The sequence below is a fragment of the Chlamydotis macqueenii genome, chromosome Z, assembly GCF_036417535.1.
Source record: "Chlamydotis macqueenii isolate bChlMac1 chromosome Z, bChlMac1.mat, whole genome shotgun sequence".
NCBI classification, from domain to species: domain Eukaryota; kingdom Metazoa; phylum Chordata; class Aves; order Otidiformes; family Otididae; genus Chlamydotis; species Chlamydotis macqueenii.
The window spans coordinates 84,589,952-84,606,650 of record NC_141593.1 but is presented as its reverse complement, the minus strand read 5'-3'; the positions used below and the strand labels follow the sequence as shown (position 1 = coordinate 84,606,650).

The window sequence follows — 16,699 nt, the reverse complement described above, 5'->3', positions numbered from 1 at the left end:
AAGGGACATGTCTCAAACTGGTGAAAAGCACAAAGAAGGGCAAATATTAATGGGATGGACACTGGTGCACCACCATTAGCTTTGGAGCTCTGAAGACCTAACTTTTCAGCAGAATGTCTGGAAGGTCTGAGACCCCTCTGTCTGCTCTGTATGTCAGTACTGAAGAAGATATTACTGCAGTCAGAGGTGTTGTTTTGATTCTTTTCACAGCCTAAAGCACCACATGGGTCAGGAGATATTTCAGGACACCTCAAGGGGCATCATAGTCCTCTGGACCAAAAAATGGAGTCTCAAATGTAATGGCATCCCAATACTTGTGTTCAGGGATCTGATCAAAACACCCATCTCCATTTCTGTCATGGTGGTTGAGTTTGCTCAAGTAACCCTTGAGTTGATCCTCATCCACAACTGGTTGTTCACCTCCATAGCAAGAGAACCAACAAACCATAGCCTTCAACACAGAGGGCATCCTCCATGCTCGTCCTCCCTGACAGTCTCTCCAGCAGAGCCTCTATTCCTGCATTGCAAAACCCCATGCGAGCAAGCTGTCCCACCACATCTCATTTAATCCTAAACCACTACAGTTGTGTAACAAGCCCTGGGGCTCCAGCTCCTTCTGCCTGTGACCCATCTCCTCCTGGCTGTGCACATTGGGCAGTGGCAGCTCAGCCGTGGCACCAGGGTGGAGTGCAGACTTCTCAGAGGGAAACCTGAGCAGTGACCCTGACCAGCAGACCGTTGTACATGGAGCTGTGCTGCGCTGCACATGCAGCCTGGGCTTCACGCCTGTGCTGTGCAGAGCAGAGCCTTTGGCTGCAGGACAACTTCAGCAGCTCATTGTCACAGCAGAGCCTGTGGGCAGCTCCGCCTCAGCGCTGGCCCTTACGCCTCCTGCGTGGCCTTGCCTGTATCCAACAATGCAGGAAGGTGTTCTCATGAGAACATCACTTCTGTCTGACTGTCGAGATGGTGAAAAGAGTTTGGTTTTTGTAAGAAGTTCCTACAGTAGTGTTGTGGTTTTGTTAGTGAGGGGGGCCCTAAGGTGGTAGCTTCTGTAGGAAACAGGTAGAAGTCGCTCCCCTTTCTTTAGTGGAGTCGGCCGGGCCTAGGGTGGACCCGCTGCTGGCCAAGGCCAAGCCGATCGGTAGCAGAATGTTCCGTGATAACGCCTCTGCAATAACGTATTTAAGAAGGGGAAAACAGAAAAAAAAAAAGAGAGAAGAGAAGATGTGAAGAAGCTGAGCGGGGGCAGAGGCGCAGAGGAAGAGGCGCAGGCCTCATTGGCCTTGCAGGCCTCACCCTCTGGCATCTTGCCAGGCAGCTGACTGGGCCCGACTCGGTCCAGCCCGGGTGCAAGAAGTGGAAAGGAGATGAGAAGTGAATAAGATGATGTAAAAAAGATCCTGAGAGACATCTACCAGCCTGTTGGGAGGAACAGCTGCAGACGCCAAGGTCAGTTCAGAAGGAGGGGGAGGAGTAATGCGGCTACTGGCCAAGATTCCCCTGCAGCCTGTGGTGACGACCATGGTGGAGCAGGTTGTCCCCCTGCAGCCCATGGAGGTCCACAGAGGAGCAGAAATCCACTTGGAGCCCGTGAAGGACCCCGTACCAGGGGAGGTGGATGCCTGAAGGCAGCTGTGGCCCATGGAGGGCCCGCTGGGACAGCTTTTCTGAAGGGACTGCACTCCGTGGAAGAGACGACCCACGCCGGAGCAGTTCCACAAAGGACTGTGGCATAGGGGTGGGACCCCACGCTGGAGCAGGGGAGGAATGTGAGGAGTTCTTCCCCCGACCATGAAGCAGCGGCATGAAACAACGTATGATGAACTGACCGCGAGCCCCATTCCCTCTTCCCCCCTGTGCCACTCAGGAGGGGAAGGTGGTAGAGATAATGTTAAGCCCGGGAAGAGGGAGGGGTGGGGGGAGGTTATCTTGTTCTCTGTCTCATTATCCTGCTGTTTGTAGTAAAAAATGAATAGTTTTCCCCAAGTCGAGTCTGTTTTGCCCGTGACAGTAACTTTAAGGATTTCTCCCTGTCCTTATCTCAAACCTCGAGCTGTTTTTCCTTATATTTTCTCTCCCTGTTCTCTTGGAAGGTGGGGGGAGTGAGAGAGAGACTGCGTAGTCTGGTCCGATCGGGGCTGAACTACGACAAGTAGCTTGATCAGAACAGAGGAATGTCTTCTATGGGTGAGGTCTGCATGGCGTGCTGTGTGTGGGTCAGAGGTCTGTTTAGTGCTTCCCTGCCTGGGTTTCTCAACATCAAAAAGGGACCTTAGATGATCTTCATGATTCTCTCTTTTTAGTATTAGTGCTGATGAACAGCATTTAAAAAGATACTTCACAGAATCTGACTGTCTTTTTTACTCAAATTATAATGAACCAGTGGTGAAAAACACTCTCTCAGCTCCCTTCGATGTAGCCCCTCCAGGCCCATGGACCAGTAAGGGTGTTGTTTGCTCAAGTAACCCCTGGCTTGATCTTCATCCATGGCTGGTTGTTCTCCTCCAGAGTCCTGCCTCAAAGCAAAAAGGTCTGGGAGAACTCACTGGTGAAAACTGAGGATAATGGGATGTAAAATATTTCAGATCTACCCACACCTACTCTTACTAAATTTAGCAGTGATCTCTCAGTATTTCTGTAGCCATTCTTGAAGAAGCAGCAGCAGCTGATCCTAATGCCCTTGAATTCCATTTTGAGTTTCAATTAAGTGCCATTAACTGCCCTGGGAGGTGTGACAAGTAGCTGACACGCAGGTGTCCAGATGTCTCTTTGATGACCTGATGATCAGAGAGAGAGAAGAGGAATCCCAACTCCTGTGGGTTTCTGGTGTGCATGGGAGGGAGCTGAGGCCCCTTGCAGCCCCAGGACTACAAATGATGTAAACTATGACTTGTATGAGTCAGTTGAACCCCCTTCCTCGGCAGGGGTAAAAGGGATCCCTGACTGTCCCTTTCTGTGTGTCCTGTCTAATGATGGGCCAGGAAAAGTTGGTGTTTAACTATCTCTCAGCAGGGAAATGCCACAGCTGGAAAGAAGCCTCACTCCCCAGCTGAGGCAGAGATAATCAGTGTTTCCTTAAGCCTGTTTCACAGGGACAGCTAGAGGGAGCCCCGAGGGGACAGAGGAAGTGCTGCCTTGGGCTGGGCCTCTGCTGCTGAGCTGGGCCGGGCTCCTGAGATGGAGGGAGCTGATGCTAACAGGGCAGCACTGCAGAGAGACAGCTCTGCCCAGGAGCAGCTCCTCTGCCAAGCGCAGCAGGGGTGAGGGCTCTGCCTGCAGAAGCTGAGGGGAGAGAAGCGAGGCAGAGAGAGATGAAAGGCAGCCTGGGGTGGGAGGATGCCAAGAGCTCAGTGAGGCAGAAATCTTCACAGCCCTGGATATGGTAAGTCTCTGGATGCAGGGCAATGCAGCTGGTTCTACTGGAGGGACATCCAAAAGCAGGAATATCCCAAAGCATATATGATCTTCCAGGAGTATTCTCTCATTTTTTTCCAGAGCAGAGGAGAAGGACATGCTCCAGGGCAGGAATCTCCCATCAGAGGGACAGGGCACAACGGCTGCCTTCTCCCAGGGACAGCTGCAGGGGTGTGAATGTGTGTGTGCAGCCAGGGGTGCCCAGGGCTGTCCTTCAGAGCAGAGTCCCTGTGCCCCAGGGGCTGTGTGCTGGGGCAGGGACTCTGCCTCTGCCAGGCTCAGCACTCAGCCTGCCCGGGGAGCTCCCCACGGCGCTGGGGAAAGAAGCTGTGGGTGGGAGGAACAACTTGTGGCCGATCAGGGTCCTTCTGCTGTTGAGAGGGTGCTGTGTGGGTCAGGGCTGCTCACAGCTCCACATCACCACTGGGAAACTTCCAAGGGGATGTTTCAAGAGGACGGTCAAGGCAGGGTTTGCTATAGAGATAAAGAGATTTCCTGAGTCTCTGTTTTTGCTTTCCTACTCTGAGGGTAGGGGTCTAATGAGGGTGGGGAGGGAAAGAGAAATCAAAAAAGGAGCTGTCAAGCTTGGACAAGTCCTTGAGACTCCTGAGCTGTAACATTTGAGTGGTCATTTGCTCTGCTAAGAGCCTCCTCAAGAGCCTTCAGCCACTCCTCTGCCCAGGGACAGCACCAGCATCACCCTTGCTGCACCCAGCAGGGTTGTCCTGCCCGGGCCTTTGGAACCTCCAAACAGGAACAGGCACCCAGCCAGTGCCCTGCAAACAGGAAGGTGTGTGTAGGGCCAGGGTGAGTGCACAGAGGTTGGGATGGGGTCTGTGAGTGCTGACAGGGAAAAGACATGGCACAGGGAAACAGCTGCCAGGAGGAAAATCCCCAGGCAGCAGGTTTACAGTCAAGTATTGAGAGGAAACTAAAAGCAGACATGTTGTGGGAGGGAGAATTCAGAAATCTCTGTAGCATCCCCTCCAGGGCAGACCCCTTCCTCTGAGCAAGCCCCCTGGCCTCCTCTCCCACCCACCCAAGCCTCTGCCCTCAGGGCTGTGGGGTCCCAGCCATGAACCCCCTCCTCTGCAGCCAGAGCTCCAGCAGAGCCGTGCTGCAGCTCTCCAGCCACGTGCCCACGGCCCTCTGCAGAGCACAGGGGCTGAGAGCAGCTGCCCGGCAATGGTGGTGTCGGGGAGGGGGCACGCACAGCTGGGGGAGGGGGACGCTGTCCCCAGTGCCCGCCTGCCTCTGCCCTGTCCTCTCTCAGCCGCACCCTGGCTGTATTTGCCCTTGTGCCTCCACCTCTCTGTGGTGTTGCTGCTGGGATCTTGTTCTTGCTGTCAGGCTGTCTGGGGAGGGGAGTTCCAGCTGCAGAGTCACCCCCTGATCTTGTGGGTCCTTTCCTGCAGCTGTGTCCATGGGAACAAGTGTCCCAGCTTTCACCTGTGGGGCTGTGGGCACTGCAGGCTGTGGGGCTGGGGCATCAGCTGCTTTTCCCTCAGTGGGATTCCATCATGCAAACACCCAACATAACTTCTTGGGTTGTCCTCCCAAGCTGTGAGTTTCCCTCAGAGATGCAAAACTCTCCCATAACATCTTTGTGTTACTTGCACACCCCATGGTTCAGCACAGAGATGCTGTGGAGAAAAACCCTGCTGTTGGGTTGGTGAAATGAGCCCTGAGTGCTGTGAGCTAGAAGCGAGGTGCTGAGACCTTGGGAAAGGGTGAGACATTTAGTGGTTTGCAGTGCATCCCTGTACTTTCAGCAGTGCTTGCTGGCTTTTTTGGAAACATAGCAGTGCGATTGTGTTTAATCTCAGAATGCTGCAAGCCCAGAGCCCCTGGCACTGAGGGACAGACCAGCTCCCCTCACTCTGCACTAAGCCACAGCAATTCTCTTCTCATACAAGACTCACTCTGTTCTCTCTGAGTGCAGCAGAAATGCTGGGTGTTACTGGTATCTCAAAATAATTTCCTATTAATATGGCAAATATTTTTTAAAAAATCAAACCCCCAAAAACCTACAGATTCAGTCTGCCTTCTGCCGTCTTCTTTCCTTGGAACAGGAAATGCAGATGCTGACAAGCCCTTCTGCGTTAAGCGTGGTTTCCTTTCACAATGTTGAGCACCAGAGCTGGCCCCTCCTTCTACCGTTCCCATGAACTCACTGCTGCAGAGCACATTTGACACCTGGGCAGCCAGTGGGCAGAGGCCCAGCTCCTCAGGGCACATTCAGCCAGCACCAAACCAGAGCTACAGCCATGGAGGAGAAGGAAGGTCTTCAGAAATGGAAGAAAAAAAAAAAAAGGACAAGATGTTTAGGAAGGGAAGAGTCTGTACAAAACTTTTTTGGTTTGGCTCAGAAAAGTCTCTCAAGGTTTTCAATGACTTTTTGTCCTTTCAGGTGTTCCCATGTCCAGAAGCAGCAGATGTCTAACAGCAGCTCCATCACTGAGTTCCTCCTCCTGGCATTCGCAGACACACGGGAGCTGCAGCTCTTGCACTTCTGGCTCTTCCTGGGCATCTACCTGGCTGCCCTCCTGGCCAACGGCCTCATCATCACCGCCATAGCTTGCGACCACCACCTCCACACCCCCATGTACTTCTTCCTCCTCAACCTCTCTGTCCTTGACCTGGGCTCCATCTCCGTCACTGTTCCCAAATCCATGGCCAATTCCTTCTGGAACAGTAGGACCATCTCCTACTCGGGATGTGCGGCACAGGTCTTTTTCTTTTCCTTTTTGATGTCAGCAGAGTACTGGCTTCTCACTGTCATGGCCTATGACCGGTACACTGCCATCTGCAAACCCCTGCACTACGGGACCCTCCTGGGCGGCAGAGCTTGTGTCCACATGGCAGCAGCTGCCTGGGGCAGTGGGTTTCTCACTGCTCTGCTGCACACGGCCAATACGTTTTCACTGCCACTCTGCCAGGGCAATGCTGTGGACCAGTTCTTCTGTGAAATCCCCCAGATCCTCAAGCTCTCCTGCTCAGACTCCTACCTCAGGGAAGTTGGGCTTATTGAGTTTAGTCTCTGCTTCACATTTGGCTGTTTTGTGTTCATTGTTGTGTCCTATGTGCAGATCTTCAGGGCTGTGCTGAGGATCCCCTCTGAGCAGGGATGGCACAAAGCCTTTTCCACGTGCCTCCCTCACCTGGCTATGGTCTCCTTGTTTATCAGCACTGGCACATTTGCCTACCTAGAGCCCCCCTCCATCTCCTCCTCATTGTTGGATCTGGTGGTTGCAGTTCTGTACTCGGTGGTGCCTCCAGCAGTGAACCCCCTCATCTACAGCATGAGGAACCAGGAGCTGAAAGCTCATCAAAATCAGCTCTTTCTCAGAAGCATTGAGCTGCCCATGTCTCTACAGAAGTCATTGCAAATTCACCTTCGCCTTCTTCTGTGCTTTGGGTATTCTATCTATGCTAAACATGTTTGTCCATGCCTACACGCACTCCACTTCACCAGACACATGGACCCAGCCTGTCTGACCCAGAGGTCTGTTCGCATGTGTCTGAGACAATGGTACTGTTAGCCTCCCATGTTGTATCACTGTAATAAAAGAGAGTTTCTACAACAGGAGTGTCTGGAGATTGGGCTCTTCTTCCAAACCTGAGGTCAGGCTGAAGGAGTTGTCCCCACAGTGCCGTGCTGCTGTGCCGGGGTTCTCCATGGGATGAGGGGAGGAGGGCGTAGGGCAACGTGTTCGAGAATGGGCTGAGCCTTAACATGTGGGTGTCTGGTTACCCTGGAGACAGTGATCAACAGGGGTCTGCCTCGGACTGTCACCACATGGCGTTGTCACCACAGCCCCCTCACTCTGCAGAGCAGGGCCAGCAGCTCAGGGCCATGTGGAGAGTACAGGGAGGGGTCAGGGGCAGCACATGAGGTCAGCATGGACACACTGCCCCGGGGAAAGTCTCTCTAAAGGCAGGGACACCCCTGGGGAAGAGCAAAGGAGCAACTCTGTCCTTCCAGGAGGGGATCGATGACCAAGAGAAATCTATTTCTGAATGCACCAGCTTGGGGCAGCTTTCTCTATTGCTGTGGAGCCATAGCAGCCTGAGGAGCCCCTGGGCCAGGAGTCTTTTCCTGGGAGAGGGGCTGGCACAGAGGGGCTTGCTGGCAGTGGACAAGAAGGATGTCCGGGAGACAGGCACAAGGGACACATGGAGACACTGTCCTCTGTCTCTTCATGCCATGGGTTGCCTTCAGCCCTGAGACACCTCTGTTTTCTTCCTTCACTCTCCATGCTTGGATGGACCTCAGGAAACATCCATGAGCATGGAAGAAGCACAAACCTCCTGGGCTGAGTTCCCATCACTGCAGGGGAAAAGAAAAGATTGTGAGACACGTGGGAGTGCAGGGATGCAGTGGTGTGTGTGTGGCAGTGTGTGTGTAAAAGAGAGGAAGATGGTGTGAAATGGCGAGGGGTGGGAGTGTGTCATGCTCAGGTGAAATATGTTCAGTTTTGATGTTGAGGCAGCAGAAAGAGGTGGATGAGCAGTTCAAGGCTGGGACATGGAGCTAAAAAGAGGAGTCAAGGGAGTCAGGGGTTAGCATCTTTAGTACCTGAGGAGCATTAGCAGGGCTTTGGAAGAAGCTGCACAGGTGATGGGGAACTCACAGCCATTGTGAGTTCAGTCAAACTTGGGACAGCATGGGGTCAGAGTGAGGTGGGGAAGCAGGGGTGGAGATGGTCTCTTTGTTGAGTCTGCAACCCCCCAGCAGAACTGAAATAATTTTCGTTTCTACTCTGGCTGCTGTCTCTTCCAATCAGACCCCTGAGAAAACATGAGTTCCTTACAGCCACAAGGCTTTTTTTTCCCATTCCCCACTCTCCATAGAGGCTGGGAGGTGTCCTACTGCTCTCCTGCACTCAGCATCACACACCCTCACATCTCAGTGCTCCCAGGAATGGCCCTCAGCATCCCATGAGGGAAAGGATGCCCCTGCCCAGGGTATGGGGTCACTACTAGATCATCCTGCTCAATGGAACATGTCAAGGGCTTTCAAGAGTTGCCTTAACACTGGATTTTCAACCTGTAAGCAGTGCCTGTGACTTCCTACTTCACCAGCTCGCAGGGATAGCAACCTTCCCTCCTCATTCCTCCATGGTCTCTTCAGAGATGGCCATCAGTTGGGCCCACTGACATCCCCAGAGACTTGGAGGTTTGCTGCTGACTTTGACTGCTCTAGAGGCCCCTTGAATCCACTTTCCGTACCTGCAGTTCAGGAACTTGGCACCAGAGGGCTCATTAACATGCAAAATGCCCTAACAAGCCAAGTCTCTGGGCATAATTCAATTCCTCCGTTCTTAGGTGGCTAATTTGAGAGGCTACAGGAGTGTAGTCAAAGTACAAAGTTCTCAATGATCAATGTCAGTAAGAAACTATTTGTTCTTTATGCACCACGCCATTTTTTCTGCTTATGCATTAAGTGCCATCAGCAAACTCCTGTTGATACTGATCTTGAGTTCTGATTGAATCGGAATATGTAGAGAAGTCAAGACCCTGTATGTCAGACACTCTATGGGCAGTCGTGATCCCTGTGTACAACCTCACATGTCTCTCCTCAGCCACCTGGGACTGACAGCGCCTCTGTTCAGATCAGAGCTTTCTCCACTCCAGCCTGTAGCTGCCTGATTTCGCCCATTGACACCAGTTTCCACTTGTTTTACTTGGGGAATGACGCGCGCCTAGATACAGAATGATGTTTCTTAATTATAAAAAAAAAAAACAAAACTAAATGAATTTCTAGTTCAATTTGAAAAAAAAAATGCACACCTCTGCTCTATATTAAGCCCACCTTACCTGCTCTGAAGTTCACTTTCCACAGTGCATGGCCTTAGACCAAAGGAAAATACATTTTGTGTCAAGCACAGAGCCCAGGAGCCCCCAAAGCACTCCCTGCCCTGGACGCTGTTTGTCCATATTTGCTCACAGCATGTCACACTCTGAAGCCATGAGCTCCCTCGATTCACAGAGGGAAGCAAAGAGACAAAGTCAGTGAAAAGCTCTTTTTTGAACAGCCTGCGCTAATCCCAGCAGATCTGGGTTATAGAAATGTCTTCAGGCAGGCTCTGCAGCATCGAGACCCACTCATTTCTCATTCTCCTCCAACACTGGACAGCTCGGGTGCAATTGTCCAGACTTTCCCTTCTCCTCAAGGGAGAGAAATGAGTTGTCTCAACTGAGATGCTTTGGCCTACCCTGCCTGTCCACCATCTCCTGCTCCAGAAATGCTCCCATCAGCCCTGGGTCACATTTCCCAGTCCCATGTGGGGGCTTCAGGTGCCCTGCGTATCCTGGAGGCATTGGCCACCTCTGTGTGGGCAACTGCATCAACCCCTGAATGAAGATATCAGGAAGAACTTGAAACATGTGCAGAAGAGACATCGTAGTAACAAATGTGTAAGAAGACTTCATTCTGAGAACTTGGACACTGTTCTGTAGAGTCTCATATTTCTTTTCCATCAACCATGGACAACAACCAACAAGCTGTTGACACGTTCCCTCAAGATTTTCCCTCAAGATTTTCCCTCTGTTTTCTTCTAACTGGTAATATTTGAGGTTTCTCAAGTAACCTCTGATCTGATTCCTATTCATCATTGGTTGTGTTCCTACAGAGTCCTGCCATGAGGCACAATGGCTGAGGAGAATTTGTTGGAGAAATATGAGGCAAAGAGGACATGGAGTATCTCAGATCTATCTCCACCTACTCTTACTGAATTCAGCAGGGTCCACATATTATCTTTATTTCTTCTTTAATTGTTTCTAAACTAGTCACATCTTATTATAATGCCCTTGAACTGCCTTTCGAATTTCAACTGAGTTTTGAAACAGATAATACCTGTGCTTGGAGGATGCTGTCCTTCAAGACCAGGTACACTGAGCTTTGCTGTCCATCAGTGCTGCTGACCATGGGATCCCCACTAAAACTCCCCACAATACGCCAAATTCTGCTCCACTGATGAACAGAATCTGCAGACTTCTACTGTTGTTCCACACTCCTCCGAGCACCTCAGATCTCACTGTTTCAGGGTCACAACACCCAGTCTTCACACCATGGACAAGCTCCTCATTCTCTGTAAATATCAGATCCAGGTTTGCATTGCCCTTGTTGACCCATCTGGCAGCTGTGACAATAAGCTGTCCTAAAGCCACCTGGAGTGTTTGCATGCTGCTGTGTTCCTCTTCCAGAAATGTCAGGGTCATTAAAGTCCCCATGGAGGCCCAGGCTTCTACATCCAGAGACTTCCATGGGGTGCTTAGAAAAGATGATGACAGTTACTCCATGGATGACTGTGGCAGTTACTCCACTGAGCCAAACATGAGCCAGCACTTTGTGCTTGCGGCCCAGAAAGCCAATCACATTTTGTCCTGCATCAAAAGAAGCATGGCCAGCCCGTCGAGGTGATTCCTCTACTCTGCTCTCATGAGACACCACCTGGAGTACTGCGTCCAGCTCTGGCGACTCTAACATAAGAAGGATGTGAACCTGTTGGAGGAAATCCAGAGGAAGCCACAAAGATGATCAGAGGGCTGACACACCTCTTCAATGAGGACAGGCTGAGAGAGTGGGGGCTATTCAGCCTGGATAAGAGAATGCTCTGGAGGCACCTTCTAGCAGCCACTACCTAAAGCAGGCCTACGAGAAAGTTGGAGAGGGACTTTTGACAAGGGTATGTAGTGATAGGACAAAGAGTAATGACTTCAAAAGAAAGAGACTAGCTCAAGATGAGATATAAGGAAGCAATTCTTCACTACATGAATGGTGAAGCACTTAAAGAGGTTGCCCAGAGAAGCTGTGGATGTCCCCTGCCTGGAAATGTTCAAGATCAGGTTGATTGGGGCTTTGAGCAACATGGTCTAGTGGAAGATGTCCCTGCCCAAAGCAGTGGGGTTGGAGCTATGTGGTCTTTAAGGTCCCTTCCAACCCAAACCATTCTATGATTCCTAAAGCAGGCCTACAGGTCAGCCTCACCTCTGTGCCTGGCAAGGTCATGGAGCAGATTCTCCTGGAAACCATGCTAAGGCACATGGAGAGCAAGGAGGTGGTTGGTGACAGCCAACATGGCTTCACCAAGGGCAGATCGTGCCTGACCAATTTGCTGGCCTTCTATGACGGGGTGACACCTTTGGTGGACAAGGGACGAGCAACAGACATCATCTACCTGGATTTGTGCAAAGATTTTGACACTGTCCCACACGACATCCTTCTCTCTGAACTGGAGAGACATGGGTTTGATGGACAGACCACTCGGTGGATAAGGAGTTGGCTGGATGGCCGCACTCAGAGAGTGGTGCTTAACGGCTCAATGTCCGTGTGGAGACCGGCCATGAGTGGCGTCCCTCAGGGGTCCATGTTGGGCCTGGCCCTCTTCAACATCTTCGTCGGCGACATGGACAGTGGGATAGAGTGCACCCTCAAAAAGTTCGCCGATGACACCAAGTTGTGTGGTGCCATCGACACGCTGGAAGGGAGGGATCTCATCCATAGGGAACTTGACAGGCTGGAGAGGTGGGCCTGTGCCAACCTCATGAAGTTCAACCAGGCCAAGTGCAAGGTCCAGCACCTGGGTCATGGCAATCCCAGGCACAAGTCCAGGCTGGGCTGGGAATGGATTGAGAGCAGCCCTGAGGAGAAGGACTTGGGAGTGCTGGTGGACGAGAAGCTCAACATGACCCGGCAATGCGCCCTTGCAGCCCAGAAGGCCAACCGCATCCTGGGCTGCATCAAGAGGAGCATGGCCAGCAGGTCGAGGGAGGTGATTCTGCGCCTCTATTTTGCCCTGGTGAGACCCCACCTGGAGTACTGTGTCCAGTTCTGGAGCCCCCAATACAGGAAGGACATGGACCAGTTGGAGAAGGTCCAGAGGAGGGCCACGAAGATGATAAAAGGGCTGGAGCACCTCTCTTATGAGGACAGGCTGAGAGAGTTGGGGCTGTTCAGCCTGCAGAAGAGGAGTCTCCGGGGAGACCTGATAGTGGTCTTCCAGTACCTCAAGGGGGCCTACAAGAAAGATGGGGAGAGGCTGTTCAGTAGGGCCTGTTGTGATAGGACGAGGGGCAATGGTTTTAAGATAGAGGGAGGTAGATTTACATTGGATATTAGGAAAAAATTTTTACACTGAGGGTTGTAGAACAGGTTGCCCAGAGAGGTGGTGGAGGCCCCATCCCTGGAAACCTTCAAGGCCAGGCTGGATGAGGCTCTGAGCAACCTGATCTAGTTGGAGATGTCCCTGGTCCTTGCAGCGGGTTTGGACTAGATGACCTTCGAAGTTCCCTTCCAACCCTAACCATTCTATGATTCTATGATTTGGGAGAATACACGGTATAATGGCCAGAGTCCTGGCAATGCAAATACAAGTAAAGGTCAATATTTCTTCTCCACTCATTAATATACTTCCCTGAAATTCCTGTTCTTGCATGGTGGAAAAACATCATCATTTTAGGAAAAGGATTCAATTATCTCAGCTGTTATAAAGGTATTCATGTGATTTTTAGAAGTTAGAAGCAGTTCCTCCTCCTTCCAGGCAGAGCTCAGCTTTCTGACCAGGGACATAAAGTGCCCCTTGTAGAGGCCCCACTGTAGCTGAGGTGTTTGCCTGGGACTGGTTGCTGTCAGACAGGACAGGAGGTCTCCTACAGAAGACCAGGGTGCCTTGGACACTGATTGCATAGGCCAGGCAGAGGGTCCCAGGGCATATGAACTGACACCAGGTGCTTGTGTCACTGTACCTGAAGACATCTGTGTCCCTGTAGCTGCATCCCAGATCAGTTTTGGAAATGGCTTTTCCTTCTAAAAACAGAAAACAGTCACAAAATCCCCCCAAAGACTAGTATGTTAAATCAAAATGAACAAAACCAAGGAGAATAAGAACACAAAGAATTAATAAGATGAAAAGCATATCAAAATATTTCTTCACTTTAGATCTTTGCGTTTACTTCTTCATTGTTTCATTTTTCTGTAAAATTTCCTGCACATTTCTGTCACAATCAGGCCTGCTGCATTAACTGATAGAATTTTGTTTCAAGCACAGACCCCAGAGCTCCCCAAAATCTTCCTATCCTTCTCTGGCCATGCCTCTCCTCACTCATGGCACAGAGTCGCACCAAGGTATTGACCTCTCTCAGCTGATGGGGGGAAGCAGTTTCAGTGAAATACTAGAAATATTCTAAATTCAACTGTGGCCTACTTCACATTTATTTGGGGTTTTTTAAGTGTTAAGGAAGCAGTAGTAGCTCATCTTCTTGCCCTTTGACATTCCTTGAAAGCTTGAACTTTTGGGGAGCTTTAACTCCCCTAAGATAATCCCTATTTCTCCAGACAACTTTTCTAAACTCCACCTTTGCAGCCTGTCCCTGCTTCCAGCTCCTGCATGCTGCCTTTTGGCACTGGAGCTGAGCCGTGAGGCTCCTGGTTAGCCCAGCCAGTTTCCTGAGATGAAGGCTTGTTTTCCTGAGTATCAGGACAGACCTTTCCTGTGCTTGGAGGAAGATGTCCTTAAAGGACTCTCAGCTGTCATAGATTTTTATCTTTCAGAGCTTCCTCTCCATGGGATCTCCTACAACAACAACCCTGAGCAGGCCAATGTCTGCTTCTCTGAGATCTCAAACCTGAGTTCTCTTGTTCTTCTGTCTTACTTCCCATGTGTCGTAGTTTAGCCTCACTTGGGACCTTGCAAGAGAAGAGTTTTCTAGCAGAGGTGACTCTGCAGTGCCTTGTGCCAATCTCCAGGAACACAAGGGACCACTAAGAATGTCCCTGGGTGGCAGGGCCTGTGATCCAGCCACACTGTGGACATCAGTGGCGTGGTTTTTCTTTATGTCATCAGGGACGTGGGTAGAGGATAAATGAGAGGAGAACTGTCAGGGCTTGAGAGCACAGGGACATGAGTGGTGACCCTGGTGTGATGTTCCTCCCAATCCTGCAGTACCCCTGGGTGTAGATGGGATGGATCTTGCATGCTTGCCGTGGTGCTGGTGTTCAGATGCTGAACACAACGGGCCCCTTTGGGAGGCTCTGGGGTTTCTGCCCAGCCCCTACTCCAGGGGGACGTGGCTCTCCTGGAGGTCCCATGCTGTATTTGCCAGCCACAAGCAGTTGTGCTGGGCACCCCAGGGACCAGACAGGGCACTAGCGACCTTTCTTATGCCATTGAGGGAAAACCTTGAAATAATGTCAGTGCCTGTGACAGAGGGATGTGAACATGCAGTTTTGCAGTGAGCTGAGCTCTGCTGAGTATAGAGGATGGGACCTAGAGAGAGATCTGACTCCCCTTCTGGTGCACTCATCCTTTTGGTCATCTGGAAGTCCAGCAGCTGCCTTGGAAATGTGTCTACCAGATGTTCAGGTGCCCTAAACACTGAATGAAATCTGAGGTGACAAAGTGACCCCGTCCTCACAGCCCCACAGCTGACACTCAGGCAATAGCAGGTGTCCCATGTGTGCTCCATCACAGCTTACAGAGATGTACACAAGTCTTGGACCACCCCTCGCACCTCCAGTGCCTAGCAGGTGTTTGTATGTGAGCTGGTCACTGCCACCATCCATCCCCATGGATGACGGTGGGAGCTCAGGGAAGTGGCTGGCCTGTAGCCCCTATTTTGTGCACACTGAGCTGAGGCAAGAGGATTCCTGCCTCCTGTGGGTCTGTGGGGTGTATGGGGCAGAGGTGAACCCCACTCCAGGCTCTGGGCTTCTCACCAGAGAGGAGACACCTCAAATCCCTGCCCTGCGTGGGTAGAAATGACCCCTGCCTGTCCCTGCCGTGGTGTCCTGCCTGGCAATGGGACAGGGATCGGGGTAAAGGCAGGTGAGCATTGACATCTCTCCTGGATGACAACACCATGGAAGGACAAATCTCACTTCCAAAATCAGTCTTGGCAATGTTCAGAGAGGGACACTGATTACTTCACTCTGCATCAGCCTACACTCCCCAGGAGAGACACGGCTGCCTTGCAGGTGCTGTCAGACCTTGGAGCCCCAGGGACATCTCCAGGGAGACCAGGAGGGCAGAGAAAGTGCCACCTTGGGCTGGGCCTCTGCTGCTGAGCTGGGCCGGGCTCCTGGGACAAAGGGAACTCACAGCAAACAGGCAGAACCGCAGAGAGACAGCTCTGCCCAGGAGCAGCTCCTCTGCCAAGCGCAGCAGGGCTGAGGGCACTGCCTGCATGAGCTGAGGGGAGAGGAGCGAGGCAGAGAGAGGTTAAAGGCAGCCTGGGGTGAGGGAACACTGAGAGGCCACTGGAGGAGAAAACTTCACAGCCCTTGACATATTAAGTGTCTGGCTGCAGGGCATCAAAGCTTCAGTTTCTTGAGGGATTTTGTAAAGCTGGCACCTCCCCCAGCCTGTGGGATCTGTAAGTACCACTCTCAGACCTTCTCTGCTGTAGAGGAGGAGGACGTGCTCTGGAGTAGGGATTCCCTGCTGCACTGCCAGAGGGACAGGGCACAACGGCTGCCGTCTCCCAGGTATAGCTGCAGGGGTGTGAATGTGTGTGTGCAGCCAGGGGTGCCCAGGGCTGTCCTTCAGAGCAGGGTCCCTGCGCCCCAGGGGCTGTGTGCTGGGGCAGGGACTCTGCCTCTGCCAGGCTCAGCACTTAGTCGGCCCCAGAAGCTCCCCACGGCGCTGGGGAAAGACGCTGTGGGTGGGAGGAACAACTTGTGGCCGATCAGGGTCATTCTCTTGTCGAGAGGGTGCTGTGTCGGTCAGGGCTGCTCACAGCCCCAGATCACCCCATTTACAGAGGGTCCTTTTCAAGAAGGACATAAAGGCAGCATTTATCTGAAAGTGAAATGAGCCTGTGCTTTGTGTTTGCTCTTGTTCTGTTTGGTGGGCAGTGGGAGGTGGAAATTCATTTCTCTGCTCTGGAGAAGGCACTGAGACACAAATTCTCATGAGGACTTTTCTGAGCGGCTTCTTAGCCCCTGCATCCACAGAGACGTTTCTGGGCAGTGCCCTGGTGCCAGGAGGTTTCTGCAGGGTAGAGCTGAGCACTCAGTGGGTGAGATGGGGTCTGTGAACACTGACAGAGACACAGGGAGAGAGGAACAGCCTCTGGCAGGGACAGCTCCAGGATGCACAGGGAGGGGCAGGGAGTGTTAGGGAGCTGCTCACAGAAGTGCACTGCGAGGGGGGATGTAGGCATTTCCCTGCAGGGCAGATGCCTTTCCCAGAGAACCCTCCCGGTCTTCTCTCCCCCTCAGCAGAGCAGCCCACCCTTTAACATCATGGAGACTTGGGTATGAGTTGCCTTCCCACCAGCC

The 16,699-nt window shown here is 51.9% G+C and overlaps 1 protein-coding gene and 1 long non-coding RNA gene across 2 annotated transcripts in view; one reads left to right on the top strand and one right to left on the bottom strand.

Moving 5' to 3' along the window:
* The window catches only part of LOC147596505 (uncharacterized), a 114,771-nt gene that overhangs the window by 32,162 nt on the left and 65,910 nt on the right, over positions 1 to 16,699 (bottom strand). The window lies entirely within an intron of this gene.
* On the top strand, positions 5,853 to 9,436 carry LOC147596511 (olfactory receptor 14A16-like). Its single transcript, XM_086770498.1, has 2 exons — positions 5,853 to 6,835; positions 9,370 to 9,436. The coding sequence occupies exons 1-2, from the start codon at positions 5,853 to 5,855 to the stop codon at positions 9,434 to 9,436; spliced, it is 1,050 nt and encodes a 349-aa protein (XP_086626624.1).